The sequence below is a fragment of the Lynx rufus genome, unplaced genomic scaffold (assembly GCF_022079265.1).
Source record: "Lynx rufus isolate CCGP_SWC_20201006 ecotype Redwood Valley unplaced genomic scaffold, mLynRuf1.p SCAF_7, whole genome shotgun sequence".
Classification (NCBI taxonomy): Eukaryota; Metazoa; Chordata; class Mammalia; order Carnivora; family Felidae; genus Lynx; species Lynx rufus.
This window is the reverse complement of record NW_025814889.1, coordinates 96,447,422-96,469,228: the sequence shown is the minus strand read 5'-3', so window position 1 is coordinate 96,469,228 and position 21,807 is coordinate 96,447,422. Positions and strand designations below refer to the sequence as shown.

Genomic DNA, 21,807 nt, shown 5'->3' with positions numbered 1-21,807 from the left:
GACACCAAGCAAGAATGTCAAATCTACTTAAGACATTTAAACATGTTACAATATTTCAAACAATGAGTGGTTATCTGTCATTGGGTTCTTTATGGTGTTTCACACATTAACACAGTAAATTACAAGTAGATAGAGATATGCAGAATTGTACAGAATTGCATGCTCAGTAGCCAAGCCATGACTCAGAGAGTTATTGGTGTTATATGACATTGATTGAATTGCTGCTAAGCCCCAGAAAGATCATTCTGACAATGACAATGGTCCCAGGCATCAAATCCCCAGATACTGGTTCATTTTGTTCAAGGCATCACACACTGTGTTCAAATCACTGCGAAGGTCCTGCACCACGTTTTCAATACTTCTGGTGTCTTTCAGAATTTCAATACTCTGTGTATAGGGATTGAAGTACACAGAGAAGGGACGGGTAATTGACTTTGCAAAGTCCCTGCAAAATAAACAGAAATAGAGGGATAAGTGATCAACTGTCATTGGTATAGGAGATACAGATAGAAGGAAGGAACAGAGCCAGAAAAATAAAAAGTAATTTTCTGGAGATGGAAGAAACACAAGTTTACCTCATCTTTTCTTTGGCTTCTTCAAAACTTTCTGAAACAAAGTAGGCTTCCTGGAAAGTGGTGATAAGGCATTCCTGTAAGCAAGTGGTCTTTGGGTCAAAGGCTTTCACACATGCCTTGTCAGAAAGAGCATGCTGCAAAATATACCACGAAACCCATTAAACTCGATAATGAGACTTCCAAAGTGCCATGATGTCACAGTTCTATAACACAACTCAGTATTTTTACAGAGCTGCTCAGTTACTAGTCTGCCATGAAATACGGTACTCTCTAAAAATGCAGGGTAAAATGCGTGTTAGGGGTTTTGTTTTGTTTAAGTCTGTTAGAAGCTGAGAGGAAAAATGAGATTATGGTATTATTTTATGTATTATCAGACAAATTCATATGGAAGGACAGTTCAGAGCTATATCCCAAAAGAAATGGAATTTTAAATCTACGCTATGAATAGAAGCAAGGAGACAGCATAAATATGGTCCTAAATTTATTGCTATAAGCAGTGTACTAAAATTTCACTTAAATGGCAGAAGTAATAATTACCTGCGTGGAAAGGTAATTGGGACTCTGACTGAACTATTTGTGGCCTCATTGTGAGACATTTTGAGGCCAGGCACTGTGTATCAACAGAGTCTGGAGTGGGCTTGTATATTTGAGGGTACTTGCAAAGCATTCATTTCCCTTCCAGCAAGTACAGCAGAGCAATATACAGCAGATAAATATTGTCAGGTGGGAAAAGGGAGCTAATATTAATGGTTACACTTATGCACAGAGAAGGCGTTAGGAAAACAGGGAAGCCAATGTAATTGCTCTTTGAACCATCATTAGCTCCATTCAACTCACTACATGACTGGCACTGAGAACAGCAAGAAACAATGGATGACTGTCTTCTCAAGATAAATTCACTGATGCTGAAAGTTAGTGGTCACTTCCTGCCACGTGCCACCTGCCTATTTATCGTCCCTAGATTAATGGTTCTCAAACCTCATGTGCACAAGGATGACAGAGGAGCTTGGGGAAAAATGCAAATACCCAGGCCTCAGTTTTATTTAGCAAGTCTGGATAAATCTCAGGAATCTGCATTTTAAAGGCTTCCGAAGTGATTCAGACTCCAGTGGTTGTGAACTATATTTCGAGAAATACTCCTCTGGATTCTGTCTTTTTCTCAATTAAAAGGGTAAATTAGTTGGGGGAGAGAAGCAGAGTGAGAGAAGAGGCAGCAGAAACTGTCTTGAACGGAGAGAAAATGGGCTCTACTCTAAATGTTACTGCTGTCAAGCTGGGTAACCTTGGCCTCTCTTCTGTGCCTCTGTTTCCATAACTGTAAATGAGAGGTTTGGGATGGATGATTTCTGAAGACACTTCATTCCGGCATCTGGGTTCCACCCAAAGCACTTTTCTCCCTCTCGGTACAAGAGGTAGATTGCTAAAGTTTCCTGGAGAAATGCTGAAAAATCTTTCCTGTTCAAATTCTTGGTACACCCCCAACAATTTCAAAATGCACGGGATGATTTGCTGCAGTCTTCCACGAACAAGGCTGTGGTGCCCTAAGTTTGAAAATACAATTGCAGACCAAAGGACTAACATGCAAGAGAAAGGGCACGAGGGCCCACCTGCATGTGATTTGCTTTCCTGCAAAGTTGCATTGTCCAGATCAATGCATATATGAATCAGGGAATGCAGAGGGCCTCTGGGAATGAACTCATTCATTCTTTTTGGCCCACAGAACAACTTCATTAAAAGCAGAAGGTCACTACACCTGAAATGCATTTGTGCCAGATTCAATCCAGTGCCATGAACATCAGGGGATTTGGGTTCCACATGACTAATAATTCTGTCCACATTTTAAAAACAACTTCACGGTTTCAAGAAACAAATGTCCTTTTCTGAGAGCTGGTGCTCCTTTGCAAAGAACAGGCCTCCTACTGACTTGCTGTGGTTTTCAGAATTAGAAGTGGCTTTCTTTGCAGCCATGTACTCGGGGTGGGTTTTACTTCACCCTTCACCGGTATCTATGTAAGGAAGGACAGTGACAGATTCAGTGTCCTTGATCTTTCCATGTTCTCATGCTCACAATCAGGGGCATGAGGAGAGTGGTAGCCAAACAGACCATGAAAACAGTTAAACCTCTGCTCCCTCAGGCAGGGCATCCCTGCTGAGCCCAAGACTTTTCATTGGGTCAATACAAGCACAAGAAGGAGATGAAACTCATCTGCTTGGGTCTAAAAGGCTTTGGTAGGCCATTAGCCACCCAGCAGCCACCATGTGTAAAGGAGGCCTCCAGAATGTGTGTATACAATAACACAGACTGAAATCGGTGGGGTTTTAGAAAGAATTATCATGTGACAATTCCACTGGATACTCAGATGAGCCCATTTAGTTATTATAACTAGTAAAGGGGAGGAGAGTAAACCAAGAAAAAGGCCAGAAGGCGAGCGCTGTGCCCAGACTTCAAGTAAAGTCAGTGGATTCACAGAATAAAACTTGAGGCAAAGACCATTAGGCAAGACACATCACATTTGCCTAATGTAACAATCAAAGGAAAAACTGGGAGCTGATTATTTTAAGCTATCAACAATGCAGTCTATCCTCAGGGGCCTGCTGTGTCCGATATGCTAATTACCTACTGGGGACCTCTCCATCCACTGGGGTATGGGACCAGTGCTGCTCCTTAGCTATTACAATTATGGGGGTGATAGTGGTACCCAAAGATTAGCCGCCTGGAGAATGATAAGAGCCTGGAGTTGGGGGGCAACCAGTGGGTGAGGCCAAAAACGAGGTGATGCTCACACCTGTAAGTGGTCTCATTTACCTGTGGGATGACTGCCAGGAACATCCATGCAGCCTATGAGGTTCCTGTTTCTGAATACTAGAGTGTGACCCAAAGTCTATGAAATAGCATCCATGTCTCCACTGACACCCCATGGAGTGGAGCCCTACTGAGTTTGATTCTCAGCTCCCGTCCGCGTCTATCTCTAAGCTACCTCCATGTGAGGGAGCAGCCTCCATGCTTCCCCACTATGTCCAGAGTGGATTCTCTGTAAACATGGAGTCACACTACTTGATGTCCCCGGGGACTTTGTGGCGAATCCTTCCCAAAGTGTTAGCAGTCTGATATCCTGAGGTCTGCAAGAATTTATCCGACTTTGGCAGACAGAGGCTTTATAAGGCTGAGAGAATGTGGCTGACAGTCTCTTCGTCTTAAGCCATTTTAAAAGTGCAAGAGTGCTTAAGAATCAGCTGCTCTCATCTAAATGCTGTCTAGAAGGATTGTTCTGTATTTACCAACAGTGCTAAAGACAAGTGTGCAGGACTGGGAGCTACAAGTCCTGGGTCCTAAACACAGTTGTCCCAGAGGCATGATATCGAATGAGTCAGACTTCTCCATCGGGACAGGGTGTCCTCTTTGATAAAACTGAAAAGATTGATCCACATGAATTCTAAAGTTTTCCTCACAATATTATTTTAAAAGGTCTACAGGGGTGCCTGGGTGGCTCAGTCAGTTGAATGTCCGACTCTTGATTTAGGCTCAGGTTATGATCTCATGGTTGTGGGATCAAGCCCTACAATGGGCTCCACCCTGAGCGTGGAGCCTGCTTAAAACTGTCTCTATCCCCTGTCCCTCTTCCCCTCTCCTCCATCACATCCTGTCTCTCTCTCTCTCTCTAAAATAAATTTTTAAAAAAATTTAAAGGGCCTGCAGGTACACCGCACTCCCTGTCATCTCCCCCCTCTCCCCAGGCAGCACACATTGACCATAGCAACCTTTCCCATGGCCTAGGCATGGCCTTCCCACACTTCCCAACACAATCCTTCAGGACACAGATGAAGACTTATTTGCCATTACAGCCTTTTAAATACAAAAACTTTTTTTCCACATCAAGTTGCCTAGAACCTAATTATTACCTAAAGTTTCTATGTGACTTTGGGCAAGTTATTACACCTCTGGAAGCTTATTCCAGTATCCATCTGAAAAATGGGACTACTAATAGTATCTACCCCCCCAGGGTTGTGCCTGGCACATGGGAAGCACCGTATGCTGAGTTATTGCCACTCAGTGTGGAGATGATGTCGGTGTACACAGGCATTCAGCCACACCTGCCACCATTGATACAGCTCTTCTCCCCGCTGGGTCCAGAACCCATAGACAAGGAAACACGGCCCTAGCTATGAGGCTTTCAGGTTTCAGACCACAATAGTGCCTGCCCCAAGTTCACCAATTTAAAATCTTCCTTCCTCCCAGCCACCTGCCTTTGCAGACACAGGGTTATTATCTCAACTATTCTCCACATAAATCCTGTGATCCTCACCCTCTATATTAGGACTGGTTTAAGTTGGGAAAAAACTCAAGTGTGAAATCAGGTTTAGAGGTAGTTTGGGCCCTAGATTCTGAATAAGAATTTGCAAACACTCTTACACTCACACTGCAATCATCTTCTCCTTCCTCCCCACATCTGAACAGCAAATATATACTTCTGTATATGTAGATATGCATGTATGCATATATTTTTTTAAATTTCCCCAAATGTCTCTCCTGCTAACCAAGTACAAAGTGCCACCAACATCCCTATTGCTCAACTGGGTGATAACAGCATCACACCTTTTTTTTTTTTTCAGTGATGTTGAAAGTTTCATTGGTTTGAATAAGTTCCTGTAGGGGCAAGGAACAAATTCCCGCTTCAAACAATCTCTTCGATTTGTCTGTGACTAGAGTTAGTGCTAATGGCTCCAGACTTCTCCCACCTTTCCCCTGCTCAGATGGCTCACACCTCCAGTCCCGGGACCTTCCTTTTCCTGAAACCAGCACCGTTAGTAAAAATGGAGCCTCATGCTGAGCTCTACAGTGACAGTGCAGAGCCTGCTTAGGATTCTCTCTCTCTCTCTCTCTCTCCCTCCCTCCCTCCCTCCCTCCCTCTCCTTTCCTCCCTCTCTCTCTCTCTCTCTTTCCACCCTCCGCTGTTCTCTCTCTCTCTCTCCAAATAAATCAATAAACATTTACTTTAAAAAGCAATACACAGACTTCAAGCTGTGTTACAAAGCTGTAATCATCAAGACAGTATGGTACTGGCACAAGAACAGACATTCAGATCAATGGAACAGAATGAAGAACCCAGAAATGGACCCACAAACGTATGGCCAACTAATCTTTGACAAAGAAGGAAAGAATATTCAATGGAATAAAGACAGTCTCTTCAGCAAGTGGTGCTGGGAAAACTGGACAGCCACATGCAGAAGAATGAACCTGGACCACTTTCTTACACCATACACAAAAATCAACTCAAAATGGATGAAAGACCTAAATGCAAGACAGAAAGCCATCAAAATCCTCGAGGAGAAAGCAGGCAAAAACCTCTTTGATCTTGGCCTCAACAACTTCTTACTCAACACATCTCTGGAGGCAAGGGAAACAAAAGCAAAAATGAACTACTAGGACCTCATCAAAATAAAAAGCTTCTGCACAGCGAAGGAAACAATCAGCAAAACTAAAAGGCAACCAACAGAATGGGAGAAGATATTTGCAAACGATTAAATATCAGATAAAGGGCTAGTTAGTATCCAAAATCTATAAAGAACTTATCAAACTCAACACCCAAAAAACAAATAATCCAGTGAAGAAATGGGCAAAAGACATGAATAGATACTTCTCCAAAGAAGACATCCAGATGGCCAACCAACACATGAAAAAATGCTCAACATCACTCTTCATCAGGGAAATACAAATCAAAACCACAATGAGATACCACCTTATACCGGTCAGAATGGCTAACACTCACAACTCAGGCAACAACAGATGTTAGCGAGGATGTGGAGAAAGAGGATCTCTTTTGCACTGCTGGTGGGAATGCAAACTGGTGCGGCCACTCTGGAAAATAGTATGGAGGTTCCTCAAAAAACTAAAAACAGAACTACCTACAACCCAGCAATTGCACTACTAGGTATTTATCCAAGGGATACAGGTAGGCTGTTTCAAAGGGACACATGCACCCCAATGTTTATAGCAGCACCATCAACAATAGCCAATGTATGGAAAGAGCCCAAATGTCCATTGATGGATGAATGGATAAAGAAGATGTGGTGTGTGTGTGTGTATACACACACACACACACACACACACACACACACACACACACACAATGGAGTATTACTCAGCAATCAAAAAGAATGAAATCTTGCCATTTGCAACTACATGGACGGAACTGGAGGGTATTATGCTAAGTGAAATTAGTCAGAGAAAGACAAATATCATATGACTTCACTCATATGAGGACTTTAAGAGACAAAACAGATGAACATAAGGGAAGGGAAGAAAAAATAATATAAAACCAGGGAGGGGGACAAAACATATGAGACTCATAAATATGGAATACACACAGAGGGTTACTGGAGGGGTTGTGGGAGGGGGGATGGGATAAATGGGTAAGGGGAACTAAGGAATCTACTCCTGAAATCATTGTTGCACTATATGCTAACTAACTTAGATGTAAATTTAAAAAAATTAAATTAAATTAAAGTCAGATTTCCAGATGATTTATCTCCTTATTAACTGCCACCCAGAGTGAGGAAGATATGGAAAACCCTACCCAGACACACTTTTGGAATTCCTGAAAGTACATCACAGAACAGGTAAGAGAGGGAACAACACTGATGAGGTTAAAAAAAGAAGTCTTTGTGGTTCTCACATACAGCTTTTACAAGCTTTTCCTTATTTATTTTGTTTCTGTCTTCAAAGGCTGTCAAAAAATAAGCATTGTAATCATCGAAAAAATAAGAGGCGAAAATGAAAGTTATCCTCTGAGCTAGAGATACACCACTTGGGAGTCCTTGACCGGCGCTGTAATGCAACATCTACGCCCAAGAAATTTTAGCCTTTTACAGAACAAATTTTAAAACGTGTTTTGTTCAAGGAGAGAAGGCGAATTTTTATGTAAAAGTGACAAAGACTGCACCCAAACCTCCAACAACTTAGCTGGGACCTACATTTGGGCTGCAGTTTAAAACAACAAGAAAGACTTTACCACAAATGGTAACTGCATTCAAAATCATAAATGTGTTTGACACAGGAATTATTGCGATGCTATCAATAAAGTGATCCCCTGCCCTCCCCGGGTTCAGGATTATCATCTGTCCCCACACACGACAGTTAGCCAGAAGTACTCAGAAGCTGTGTGAGGGTTCCGGACATTCGCACAGAGCGGGGCAGAGATGAGGGGAGGGGTGGGGATATGGAAAGCATCCTGTGTTATGTATTCTCTGTGAACAATCAGAAGATACTTCTCGGAGAAAGAATTTCTGAATTGTAAGAATGGTCCAAAGTAGCAATCACTGGGATGGTGGAGTGTAGAAATTTGAGAATGGAAGAATGCTAATGACCAGAGGTGATGGACCAGAACAAGATTCACGGCAGACAATGCCCTTCGGTGTACACATCCTGGCTGATTTCCATTTCTAGACTTTTCCGTCCACACCAAAAGCAACAAAAACAACAGATTCACCCCAATGCTGCCTACACATGCCCCATTAACCTGATTAGAGGGCCCTGTCGAAAGTTGGGGCAATGAGAGAGATTTGTTTCTTTTGTGTCTGGCATCATTTATAAACTTTCTGAGGAGAATGTAAATAGATGTAGCTCAAGAGCCACATCGTTTTCTAATTCTTTTCTCATGGAAATCAAGAAGCACTCCACAGAAGGCATGGGTCTTACAGGGATATGACATCATGCTATTGCTGTGGGCTTTGGTCACGGCACTGAAATGCTTTTTTTGTGGCTGAGGATTTCATTTAAAAAAAATAAATTACCACATTACATCAGGCTTTTGTCATGTTAAATGTTATCAACTACTCCAGCCATGCAGAGCCTCAGGCAGCTTCCTAAATGGGCCAGGATTTGATGAGAGCACACAATGCTGTCCGGACTATTTCCTGCATCTCATCCTCCCCTTATTCATCCTTTCCACTCCTCAAGAATCCGCTTGGGCGGCAAGGCCCTCGTCAGGAGCCTTCCCAGGCACGGCCTAGTAAGTGCCGGGCACACTGGTCACAGTTTGCATTAACAGATTGGCTGCTTACCCCCTTGCACTAGAAAGTAAATTCTCTGATAACAGAGATCCCAGGCGGGACAGCCTACTGGTTACTGGCTGGAATCCTGGAGCCTAGTCCACTGGACGTGGGTCCAGCTCCAACACTTATTAGCTGTGTCACCTCGGGGAAGTTCCTTAATGTCTTTATGGCTCAGTTTTCTCATATGTGATAATAACACTGTTTACCTCATTGGATTGTTATGAGAATTAAGTGGGTTAATATGTTTAAAGCACCTACAATACTAGTTAGGTCTATTTAAGTGTCTGAGGTAGCTGTTTTCTGCTTCTTCTTTCTTTCTTCTTTCTACTTTCTCCTTCTCTTTCTCCTGCTCCTCCTCCTCCTCCTTCATTATTTATTTCCCTAGAGACTGGCACAGTACATGGTACATAGTAGGTGTTCAATCAAATGTTTGAGGAATGAATTAATGAATAAATGGCACCATAAAGCAAACAGACTTAATAAAAGTACAGGAAAATTATATCTTTCAAGAATATAAACAACCAAGACGTTCCAATAATCATTACTCGACTCTAGGGATAATCAATACCCCAAATAAAAACCCTAAGATAGTCGATAATCCCGCTCTTAGTCTGGATAATCAAAGAAAGATTAAATTATTTTCAGTACCACTTCCAGATTATACATCACACTGCATTCTAAATTCATCAAACCTTGCTGTCCCCCAGTGGTATAGACAGCACTTCTTAAGTAACCAAAAGATTTAAATGATCAGATGATCCAGTCCCCAACATTTCTGAATAAACGAGCATTTTACTATATTTTAAGGCAAAAAAATAGCATTCCCTAAGCATCACTACACATATTAGCTACCTCTCTGAACATAGGTATATTTCAGCTTTTTTCCCCCAAATTGTATATGTCCACAAATGTTTTAATACACATTAATTTCACAGAAGCTAACATAATCTCAAATTCCCCTTGGAAAGGAAATTCTAGGGAGTCCATGGGAGCCATGGGGATAACAGAAATGAGAATAGCCAAGCTATCCTTATAAAGAAATTTCAATGAAGCGATCACTGCTAACTTGCTGCCCACTTTTCAGTACTAAATTTAGGCCAGTCGTATGTTACCCAACACTCGAGCATACGTTTGTCATTCCCGTTGATCTGTGCACATGGCTGCTCGTCCATCTGAGCCACACCACACACCTAGAAAGGCATGACCCATTTTCAGAAGTGCAAAAAGTTAGGTCAGCACCCACATCTGAGGTGCCACATCCCTGTATCAAATATTTATGACATACCTATGAGTAGAACTGCTCAGACAAACAAATCAATATTTTCCATGACCTTGAACCAGTTTGCTCAGGAAGGATATTTTCATTCACAGCTTCATACCTTCAATTCTCCAATGGAGGAAAGTAGTCCTGCTCCATATGCCCGTAGTTGCCCTTCTTGCTTGCAAAGGCCAAACTCAATTGTGAAGAAATAGCACTGAAAGAAAAAAAAATGTGGGGAAAAAAAAAAAAAAAAACCATGGACACACATCCAGTGAACTAGTTAACACAGTTCTTCTATAGAATAAATGGCACCCAAAATAAAAAGGTGCACTGGGCATAATATCTTCAATACTGTCAATGTAAATACATTTGAATCAAGATGCTTGTTGAAATGTATTCTCTTTTTTTTTTAAAAATTCTTTTTTTTCAACGTTTATTTATTTTTGGGACAGAGAGAGACAGAGCATGAACGGGGGAGGGGCAGAGAGAGAGGGAGACACAGAATCGGAAACAGGCTCCAGGCTCTGAGCCATCAGCCCAGAGCCCAACGCGGGGCTCGAACTCACGGACCGCGAGATCGTGACCTGGCTGAAGTCGGACGCTTAACCGACTGCGCCACCCAGGTGCCCCTGAAATGTATTCTCTTGATTAATAATCCCTCCCTAGGTTAAAGGCATACAGGAAATGTATTAATTACTAAGAGTCTTGTGCTTGGTGGATTCAGAAACCCCATAAGTCAACTCATATCCTTGGCAATAATTTTAAAAATTAAAAAAAAAAAACTACAGATTTAGAAATGAATGATTATGCCACAGTCATACCAGCGTAAGAATATGTTTCTGTATTTGCCAAGTTGTGTTTCAGTTGACATAAATAAGTTCATGCGAACATAGAAAAATAACTTGGAATCCAGTAATCTCAAACTGATTTTTGCAGTTTGTTTATTCATTCAACAAACATTTGTGGAGTACCTACTAGGTGCCAATGTTTGGTAAAGAACTGTGGTACAAAAACAAGAGCAAGACCAAAAGAGCAAGTACACGCCTACCAAATTACCAAAACCACAATTTTAGGCTGATTTTTTCAGTGAGATCTTAAGTGTATATCTACGTATGCTACACATAGACACGTGTATGTGTGTGTAGATACATGTATGTGTGTATATACACATATATAAAAACATATATAGTAAGAACCATTTCACTGACCTGAATTTTACCAGCATCAACTACTACAGCTTTCCCAAGACATTAAAATCTACAGTTGTTTCTGTTGAGTTTAAGAAACCAGCCTAGACAGACAGAAACCTCTGAGCAACCAAAAAATCTCTTGATGCTCTTGAGTGAAGCTGAAATCACACTATTTTTGCTCTGGGAGAAAAGTGAGAAGTTGACAATGAGCAATACACATTGCATCAAATTAACTGCATTTGTGATGATAGAGCACTGACAGTGTTGAGAAAGAGAATTTAAACACCCCTGAAAAGGGGTGGAAAATAATAATTATTTCTAGCCCACAACAGCGTGCTCTATTTTCATTTGGAAGTTAAGATGTCCCTTTGTTCAGAAGGGTTTTATGTTTTTTAAACGTGAGGATGACCTGTGAAGTTCAATGGGCTGAACCCAAAGCACTGGTCATTGGAAGTCGTGGAGCTAAACCTCCCAAGGCAAAACTTCCTTCCCTGATTCACCTCCCCAAAAGGGTAAAATTGTAGTCCTTCCTCCCCTCATCACTCACAATGCCCACCAGCCCTCCTTCTCACTCTGTTCTGACTTATCTTTCTTTCCCATCATACCACCTTTTTGACATGGCCTTTAATTTCTTTATGTATGATATACACTGTCATCTGTCTCCCCACTCTGAACTATAAACTCCATGAGAGTAAGTATCTGCTCATCTGGAACAGGGTCCCAATTGCAGCACTGTTGACACTTCAGGCTGGCTAATTCTTTGTTGTGGGAGGCTATCCTGTGCATTATAGAACGTACAGACAATAACATTCCTGACCTCTACAGACTAGATGTCACTAGCATACCCACCCCACTTGTAACAACTAAAAACATCTCTAGACATTGAAGAATGTTCCCAAGGTACCAACATCACTTCTGCTTGAGAACCACTGATACAGAATAGTGTCTGAAACATAAGAGCTCAATAAATATGTAGTGAGTAAATAACGAATGAGAGAATTATCTCTAAGTCAGGCTTGCTATATGGCCGCATGACCTGGAAGAAAGAAACACATGAAGGGACCTGAGTTCTAGTCTTGGCCCTGCTTCTATTTAGCTATATGACTATAACCTCTCTGGCATGTAGTTCTTCTGCCCATGACATTCATTCTTTCATTCATTCACTCATTCATTCATCCATTCTACAAACACTCCTTGAACACCTGTTATATTCCAGAATCTGCTTTAGTTGCTAAGGATATGCAATGAACAAGGCAACAAAGTCCCTGATCCTGTCAAGCCTATTTGTTGCCGGGATGAGATTTAACAACAAAAATCAATAGACAGGATAATTCCAGGCAGAATATGCTATATATGTAATAAATCCATGTAATGTGTCAGGTATTAAGCAGAAGAGATGGCTATTTTAGATGAAGTGGCCAGGGAAGGCGTCTCTGAGGGAGTGATATTTAAGCTGCAACCCACTTGAAAAGCAGCCTTTTGTGCAAAGATCTTAGGGAAAGAGCACTCCCAGCAGAGGAAGTAGGTGCAAAGGCAGGAACGGATTTGTATTTCCAAGGGCGGTGGGAAGTCATTGGAGGGATTTCAGGCAAGAGCTAGACATGTTCTAATCTAGTCTCAAAAGATCGTGCTGGTGCTGGGTAAAGAACAGACTGTCAGCGGGGCAGGGGTGGAAGCAGAGAGACCAGTTAGGAGGCAGAGGCAGCCAAAGAGCAAGGGAGGTGGGTGACTTAGAATGCGACTTGAGCCAGCAGGGGCAGGGGATTGGGAGAAGTCAGTATCACAGAGACCTCAGGAGAAGAGCCAAAATAAGAGATCTGATCAAATGCTAAAAGACAGCCCTCAAGTCTGTCCTCCAAAAGATTTCATACAATCCTGGGCACAATGAAGAGAAGTGATTGTACAGTTGTAGAATAAGAGTCCTGCAGGTTCAGCGTTGTTTCACCCAAAGGAAAACTCAAGTTTAAGGAGATAAAGTGATTTACCCAGGACCAATCTAGATGGTCACATTTAAGAGATCTAGAGCTCCAAATTTCAAAGAGCTCGACAAGTCACATTTTAAAGTTTTTAGGTAAAAGATTAATAGATGCATGATTCCCCCTTACAACCAAAAATGGAGAAATTAAAGTCTAAAAGCGGAAAACTAGAATCTCATGGTATCTTCTTAGTATTGAATACAGAAGCCTTAGTATTGAATACAGAAGAGTGTATAAGAGAGAGAGAGGGAGGGAGAGAGCTGTCATGTTCAAAAGCCTCCAACATACACATATGGAGCCAGCTATAGGAGCATTTAGGTCAGCCTGTTAAGAGCATTTTTAATTTTTCTTATGCTATATCAGTGCATACAAAATGACCTAAATCAAAACAGGCTGGGGGTGGGGGTGGGAGGGGGTGCTGAGAAAATCTGGTGTGCCATTCACAAGGTCTTCACATAGATTTGGCATCCCATCCTATTCTAAGGCAGGAATTAAAAGGTCTGCATCAACTCAACTAAAGGTTCAAAGCTAAATCTACCAGTGTGTCCTTTGGTCCATGTGCTCTTAGAATCAGGGCAAGCTCAAAGGAAAGAGTCACTGTGCATCCTCCTTCCCATCGCTCAGAATGCTCCCTGGCCCCATACCTTGTCTGGGAGTCCTTCCAGAAACTCTGACCTTACGTAGCTCCATCTGCTCATTCGCTATCTACCTTTTCCCTTGGTTTCCTGCTGTCCCCAACCAAGGAAAGCCTCTATGCTACTTCTACAGCCTTTTCTCTCCAGAAAATTGGGTTTTTTTTTTTTACTTTAAGACCATTTTCCATTTGCAGCTCCATGTGTGGCTAACAGATAAAAAGAAAATGGTAAAATGCACCGGAACTTCAGGTGTTGGCAAAATTTGAATTATGGACTTGCTCAGGACAATTTTTCTCTTTCTGTTTTCAATACCCGTGGAGATCTCACAAGACAGAGTGCCCCGGGCATGATCACTGACAGGGAAGGGGGACAGCTGCACATTTCTTCTATCTGGTTTTAAATGCAAAGCCTGCTTAGAGTTGAACTGGATGACCCCTGGAGACCTTTCAGAACTCAAGGATAACTAATTGCTTCCCAAAATTTTAAGAAAACATAATTTGTTCTCCACAGTACTCTCTCCAGATGTGGATCTATAATATATTCCCTAGAGATCTACCAAACAAATATCCTACCTATTAGCCAAAAAAAAAACAAAAAACAAAACACCCTGAACATCATAAGAACACCTGTAAAAGAGGATTGCAGGTTCTTGGCCACTGATGTCTTTTAAACAGAAACAAATAAAACGAAGACAATCACCTCCCAAATTAAAGGGTACCTTTCATCAGAGCTGATGTTCATGAATTCCACATTCTACATACCACTAATTATATGTAATTATTTATAAATATTTTATTTGAATATAATTACATATAATCATTAACTGAAAAACCAAAACAGGAATGATAGATCAGACTTCTTCCACAGAAGAAAAGCAGAATCATTTACATACATACAGTCATTAAGCAGAAAAAAAGTCTGAGTGACAAGCTGAAATGCAAACACTGCCGTGGAAGGCAGCTCCTGGATGTGCCAGGCGGGGTGTGCGCTTAGGAAAAGGAGATAGGTCGCCCAATGCTGCCATCTTCAGATCACTACTGGTAGTACACCACTCTCGCAACCGTTCTGGTCAGCCAAATGGGCTGCAGGGGCGAGCTTGAGGGAACCAAGGCCACAGACACTCAAACCAACAAAATATACACTGGTCCCCCTGGTGACTTATGAAAACAGGGTGCAACATCTTTGTTCTGTTTGGTGTTAGGTACCTGAAGCTTTGGCTAAGGCACACACTCCAGTTAAAGAGAAATACAACTTTTTTCAAAGAACTTGTGATGGAAAAGAAATTTACTATTCCAATTTCCCTTTTAAAGGGTCCTTTTGCCTCCCTCTTCCTCCTACTCCCTGGATGCCTTGAAATAACTATATAACCTCTTTCTGAGAGTCCTTCTATATTCTTAAATTGCATTAAAGGGTACACACAAACATCCAGGAAGAAGCCTGGGTGTCTTTCACTTTCTCCAGGAAGGTGGCTTACACATATCACTTAATAATTGACTGAAGGGAGGAGTAAGCGAAATGTTCTCTCTGCCACCTCCAGTACAAATTTGATCTTTACACACAGGTAGTATATATTTTAAACTAGTCACATACAGCATTCCACATCTAGAATTCCACTATCCACACTTCCAGGACATGGGCACAAAGAAAGAGGCTAGCAAAGAGAGTTTAGAAAAGTCCTGAGATGTGCTAAATGTAACAAAAAGGTATATGCTAAATTTGATTTACTTTACATATAAAAGAGTCTCAGGTCCTCACTGAGATCTCACTTATCGTTATCTTGTACATGGTCTAAAGTTTACTCATGTAGCTTGAAGCCCATACCCTAACCTAAGAGGGGGATGAAAAAGACAAAAAATTCAGACCTAACAACTCAAAAACACAGAAATATAAAATTTGATACTTGAGCATACAAACCTAAACACCTCCACACCTGAGGTTATCGCTAAGCAATTCAACAATGATGTTAGAACATCAAGATAAAAGGGAAAATCAGCCGGAAGATGCCCCAGTTTAAAAAAGTATTCTCGGGGCACCTGGGTGGCTCAGTCGGTTAAGCGTCCGACTTCGGCTCAGGTCACGATCTCGCGGTCCGCGAGTTCGAGCCCCACGTCGGGCTCTGGGCTGATGGCTCAGAGCCTGGAGCCTGCTTCCGATTCTGTGTCTCCCTCTCTCTCTGCCCCTCCCCCATTCATGCTGTGTCTCTCTCTGTCTCAAAAATAAATAAACGTTAAAAAAAAAAAAGTATTCTCGGGGCACTTGGGTGGCTCAGTCAGTTAAATGGCCAACTTCGGCTCAGATCATGATCTCGCAGTCCGTGAGTTTGAGTCCAAGTCGGACTCCACACTGACGTCTTGGAGCCTGGAACCTGCTTCGGATTCTGTGTCTCCTTCTCTCTCTGCCCCTCCCCCACTCACACTCTGTCTCTCAGAAATGAATAAATGTTAAAAAAAATTTTTAAAGAAATAAAAAAAAAGAGAAAGAGAAAGAAAGAAAGAAAGAAAGAAAGAAAGAAAGAAAGAAAGGAAGGAAGGAAGAAAGAAAAGGAAGGAAGGAAGGAAGGAAGGAAGGAAGGAAGGAAGGAAGGAAGGAAGAAATGTATTCTCAGGGATGTCGCCTGAGTACAGACTTGCTATCTTACCACTAACTGGATATAGAGCAGTCATTACTACACATTTCCATTTTATAGATGGGAAGACGGAGACTCAATAATTAAGTGACTTTCCCAGATTCCACAACTCATAGCAGGCAGAGCTAGGAGTCAAGCTCATGTCGTAACTTCAAATCCAGTGTTCTTTCCTCTCAACAAGTTCACTTACAAACGTAGGGCCACTATCAGTCAGTTCCTGTTGCTGAAATAATGAAATCCTTCCAGAATGGGTACATAGCTATAACCCCACACTCCCCAAGTCCCTGCCACCACCACACTGCCCAAGCCCCATCCAGGTTCCAACCTCCACACCCTCCCCACCACTACTTCTTCATAATCTAGCAAATAAGACCCCATGCTTGTAAAACTGGGACCCCCAGAACACAATTCCCCACTACAAGCACTACAAGCATCTGTTCTATTTGGTGCTTAGATCATATCAAATGGGCAAAGGAAGAATGCTACTCAAAGATGTTCTAACATCAGAGTCTGTACTTTGATAAGTGCAAAAAAATAAAAGAAAAACTTAAAAGGGGCTCTGTGTCTCACGGCCCTGCTTTCACAGCGTTTTCTCTAACATCTTTCCATCCTAGTTCGAACAAGTAGCATGTCAAAATATATACTCGAAGAATTGTTGAAAGGTGGAACTGTCCCAGGTCCCCTCCCACTCACCCCTCTACTGCCCATCCCCAGCTACTGGGGTTTGAATTTTAGCTACATCATTTCAGTTTACAAGCAGCAGGTATCTTCTCTCCTTTGGCCCAAATTCCCTTAATCTCCATTAAATTGCAAATGACAATAGGACTGGAACAGGAATGAGCTTTGATAGCTAAGCAGGAAGGTTTTTCTTAATATAATTTATTGTCATATTGGCTTCCATACAACACCCAGTGCTCATCCCAACAAGTGCCCTCCTCAGTGCCCATCACCCACTTTCCCCTCTCCCCCACCCGCCATTAACCCTCAGTTTGTTCTCAGTATTTAAGAGTCTCTTATGGTTTGCCTCCCTCCCTCTCTGTAATTTCTTCCCCTTCCCCTACCCCATGGTCTTCTGTTAAGTTTCTCAAGATCCACATATGAATGAAAACATATGGTATCTGTCTTTCTCTGACTGGCTTATTTCACTTAGCATAATACCCTCCAGTTCCATCCACGTTGCTACAAGTGGCCAGATTTCATTCTTTCTCATTGTCAAATAGTATTCCATTGTACATATAAACCACATCTTTATCCATTCATCAGTTGATGGACATTTAGGGTCTTTCCATAATTTGGCTATTATTGAAAGTGCTGCTATAAATATTGGGGTACATATGCCCTTATGCATCAGCACTCCTATATCCTTTGGGTAGATTCCTAGCAGTGCTATTGCTGGGTCATAGGGTAGTTCTGCTTTTAATTTTTTGAGGAACGTCCACACTGTTTTCCAGAGCAGCTGCACCAGTTTGCATTCCCACCAACAGTGAAAAAAGGTTCCCGTTTCTCCACATCCTCTCCAGCATCTGTTGTTTCCTGATTTGCAGGAAGCTTTTGGATAGAAATGTTAAGGCAAACAAATCACCATCAGAAATAAAAAGTAAAAATGGGGACTGTACTGTTTAAGCCCTGGAAGAGTCTCATGCCCCTGAAATGTCCCCCAATCACCAGACATCAATTTTTGTTATTGTTCCTTTGACCATTTGATCTACAAATGCTCCCAAGAGTAGCACATAAAGCCACATTACACCGGATGCAGTGACTACCCCAATGTTTTGTCTCCAGAGCAAGGGTTCCTGATGGCGGAAGTTCTCAGGGACCCGATTTCTTTTTTTTTTTTTTTTTTTTTTTTTTTTACGTTTATTTATTTTTGAGACAGAGAGAGACAGAGCATGAGCGGGGGAGGGGCAGAGAGAGAGGGAGACACAGAATCGGAAGCAGGCTCCAGGCTCTGAGCCATCGGCCCAGAGCCTGACGCGGGGCTCGAACTCACAGACCGCGAGATCGTGACCTGGCTGAAGTCGGACGCTTAACCGACTGCGCCACCCAGGCGCCCCTTTATTTAAATTTTTTTTTTTTTCAGGGACCCGATTTCAAGAGACAGCAGAAAAGGGGGTTTTGCATGCTTTGTTATTTTGGCCCAAGCTAGCCTTGGATACAATAAGAGTGTAAGAAATGTGAGAAACTTAGAGTCAGATCCATTGGTCTCCTGCAGTCTTGCGGCTACAGATGTTGTGTAACCACAGGCCACTCACACCACATCTGAAAGCCTCCACTGGCAAAACGAAGCTGCTGCTCATGTGTTCACACATTCAGGGGCCAGTCTCTGTATAGATTCCAAGTACTAGTGTCCAAATGCCTCATGTGATGGTAGCTACACCTAGATTTCTACACTCATATTTCAGCATGAGCCTCTAAACGAAAATCGGTATAGTTCTTGCCAAGTCACAACTTAATCAAAACACATTTTATCAATTTATATTTACTAAATTCCATAGTGCTGAACTCCAGCTGAGATTACAAAAGTAGGTAAAGATGTGGTCTCTATGCTCAAGGCATGTGGAATGTGGGAGTGCCTGGGTGGCTCAGTTGATTGAGCATCCGACTTTTGATTTTGGCTCAAATCATGATATCACAGTTCACCCCTCACATCAGGCACTGAGCTGGCAGCATGAAGCCTGCTTGGGATTCTCTCCACTGCCCACCCGCCCCGGCCCACCACCTCTCTCAAAAATAAATAAATAAACATTCAAAAATTTTTAAAGAGAATTGTTAAATATGACCGGGGAGACAAGATTAATACAAAAATAATAATAATAAACTGCAGTTTTTATCTTCCCACAAACTCACTCTGTCTTGAAATTGCAGTGTGCTTATCTGTCTCGAACACAAAGAATATGAAGTTTGTGTTAGGCTTTTAAGGATTAATGGGCCCTTAGAAGAAGGATTAATGGGAAGAGGGGAAGTAAGTGGAAAGGGTAACTTCAGGGGCCTGCATGAGGAGGGTGACTTCTGGGAACCCCAAATGAGCATCAAAGGAAGGTAGAGGTAAGTCAAATGATAGAATGTACCAGATCACAGGCTCCACTTCAACCGGTAGAGACCGCCGCTTTTGCCAGCCATTCGCCTCAAACCAAGACAGACAAAAACAAGTAGAGAAAAAGAGGGTTGGGATTTGAGTAATGTCTTGTCAGCTAGAAGACGATGATCCTGAATTGTGGAAACAGCATATATTGTCTTAGGTTAAGAACGGCCATCGAATGAATTAAAATGTAAAAACCTAAGCTCTGAGGAAACATTACAGCAAACCTTGTGGAAAATTGATCATCAAATATAAGAGGAACATCCGTAGGGGGAAAAAAAGCGTCAGCAGAAAACAACTTTTATTGAAGAATACATTGACATAGGCGATTTTCAGCAGCACTGCTTTGGTTGGGATTTTTCTGTATGTCTCTTAACTATTGCTTCCTATATTTTTTTGGTTGCTTCCAAGAACAAATGGATGATTTTGTTTCAGAGCCCTCTGGCCATTTCAGTTTTACTGTCCCTCCTCCAGCTTATCTGTGAGCATTTTCAAAGAAAGGCCACCTGACTTATCATTTAACATTTACTAGTTTTTACGTCAGGATTTAATGGTATTTTTTAATCTTTTAAAAAAAATTTTTATTTTTATTTTAAAAAAAATTTTTTTAGTGTTTATTTATTTTTAAGACAGAGAGTGACAGAGCATGAGCAGGGAAGGGGCAGAGAGAGAGGGAGACGCAGAATGTGAAGCAGGCTCCAAGCTCTGAGCTGTCAGCACAGAGCCCGATGCGGGGCTCAAACTCACGAACCGTGAGATCATGACCTGAGCCAAAGTCGGACGTTTAACCGACTGAGCCACCCAGGCGCCCCCCCAAAAAAATTTTTTAATGTTTTATTATCCATCTTTGAGAGAGTGAGGCAGAGCATGAGTGCGGGGAGGGGCAGAGAGAGAGGGAGACACAGACTCCGAAGCACCCTCCAGGCTCTGAGCTGTCAGCACAGAGAACGATGCGGGGCTCAAACTCAAGAATCATGAGATCATGACCTGAGCTGAAGTCAGACGCTCAACCAACTGAGTCACCCACATGCCTAGCTATTTTTTTTATTTTTAAAAAAGGAAGAAATAGAAAAAAGAACTATGATGAACTAACAGTAGTGATCAGCTTGCAGTCAGCAGGAGAGCCACCCAAGCAGTTTGCCCACCCCTGAAACCCTGACAAAATTCATTCTAAGACACTCCATCCCCAGGGCTAGGCTCCAGGTCACAATGGCCATGTGCTGACCCAATTACAGACCTTCACCATCCCACTGCCCTAAAGTGAAGGCCCACACTTCTCTGTATGGCAGAAAAGACCCTCCGTGTCCTAGCCCCTGCCTCCTCCAGCCTTATCTCTCAACCCTCTGCCTCCCCATCGTCCACTCCTCGGGGAACTATTGGCAACTGTGCAGACTGCCATGCTCTCTTCAGCTTCCCATCTAGGCCTTTGCACATGACCTTCCCTCTGCATGGAATGCCCTTGTCCTTGTCCAGCTCCTTTGCCAATTCCTGCTGGTTTGCCAGCTTAGGTGGCTCTCTCCTCTCCCCTGGTAGAGCACTTCTGGATCCATATGGATACTGCCAGTCTTGTCTGTCGTCTCCACCAGGCTCTGAGCTCCCTAATTTCAGGTAACTCTGACAGGGTCTGACTTGTTTGGGTTGTTCTTGTTGTTTAATATCTGGTCTCCAGCACCCAGCTGACATGCAGCAGGTGCTCAGCAAATACTGAAGGAGGGAGGAAAGGGGAAAGCAAGGAGAGTTTTCCAGTGGGCCAAGCAACAGGTCAATGCCAGTCTTCCAGATCAATAACTACTACCTTCAGCAAATATTCCAATATTATAGACTTTTCTGTAAAGATGAAAACCCTCCTACAGTAGAAATCCAATCAGTTTTCACCTACAGCTTCAGAAATAGATCTGTCCCTTGACATCTCTTCAACAACAGCCAATGGTCCTCCAAGCCATTGAGGGAGGGAGGAGCCATCCTACTGGCAGGCCTTCAAAGATTGATTGGCAGTTACTTCCTGCAGAAGCTCAGTAGTCTTGTGGTTCAGTGGCCCCTGGCCTATTTCATCACAAGCAGTAACTCTGAAGGTCCACTGATTCTGACCTCTGGATCCTCATCAAAAATGTTGGGGGGAGAGTTTTTCAGTTTGCCAGGTCTGAAACTTGTAGGCAACTGGATACTAGCCAGGGAAAAATGCTAACTGTGCATTGTCAGGGTGTGAAGGAGTTTAAGTGTGATAGATCCAGGCCCTGAAGTGCCTCACGGCCCAGACTGCTCAGAATTAGCAACCACAAGGAATTTCTGTTGGCATCACTGCCCAGACCTTCACTGAGCAGATGATGACACATGAGATCCAACAGATGCTATTTTCTCCTGAAGATGATTTTGTGAGATGACCACCCATCCAATGCTGTTTTCCACAAAATTC

The 21,807-nt window shown here is 42.4% G+C and overlaps 1 protein-coding gene across 2 annotated transcripts in view; it reads right to left on the bottom strand.

The window, feature by feature from the left end:
• Positions 1-270: 270 nt before the first annotated feature.
• TPH2 (tryptophan hydroxylase 2) overlaps positions 271-21,807 on the bottom strand; it is a 103,796-nt gene continuing 82,259 nt past the window's right edge. For both annotated transcript variants that reach the window (XM_047066612.1, XM_047066613.1), the window contains exons 9-11: positions 10,007-10,102; positions 576-709; positions 271-445 (exon numbers count right to left, since the gene is read on the bottom strand). In XM_047066612.1, the coding sequence (XP_046922568.1) occupies positions 271-445; positions 576-709; positions 10,007-10,102 (405 nt within the window). The remainder of the gene's footprint in view (positions 446-575; positions 710-10,006; positions 10,103-21,807) is intronic.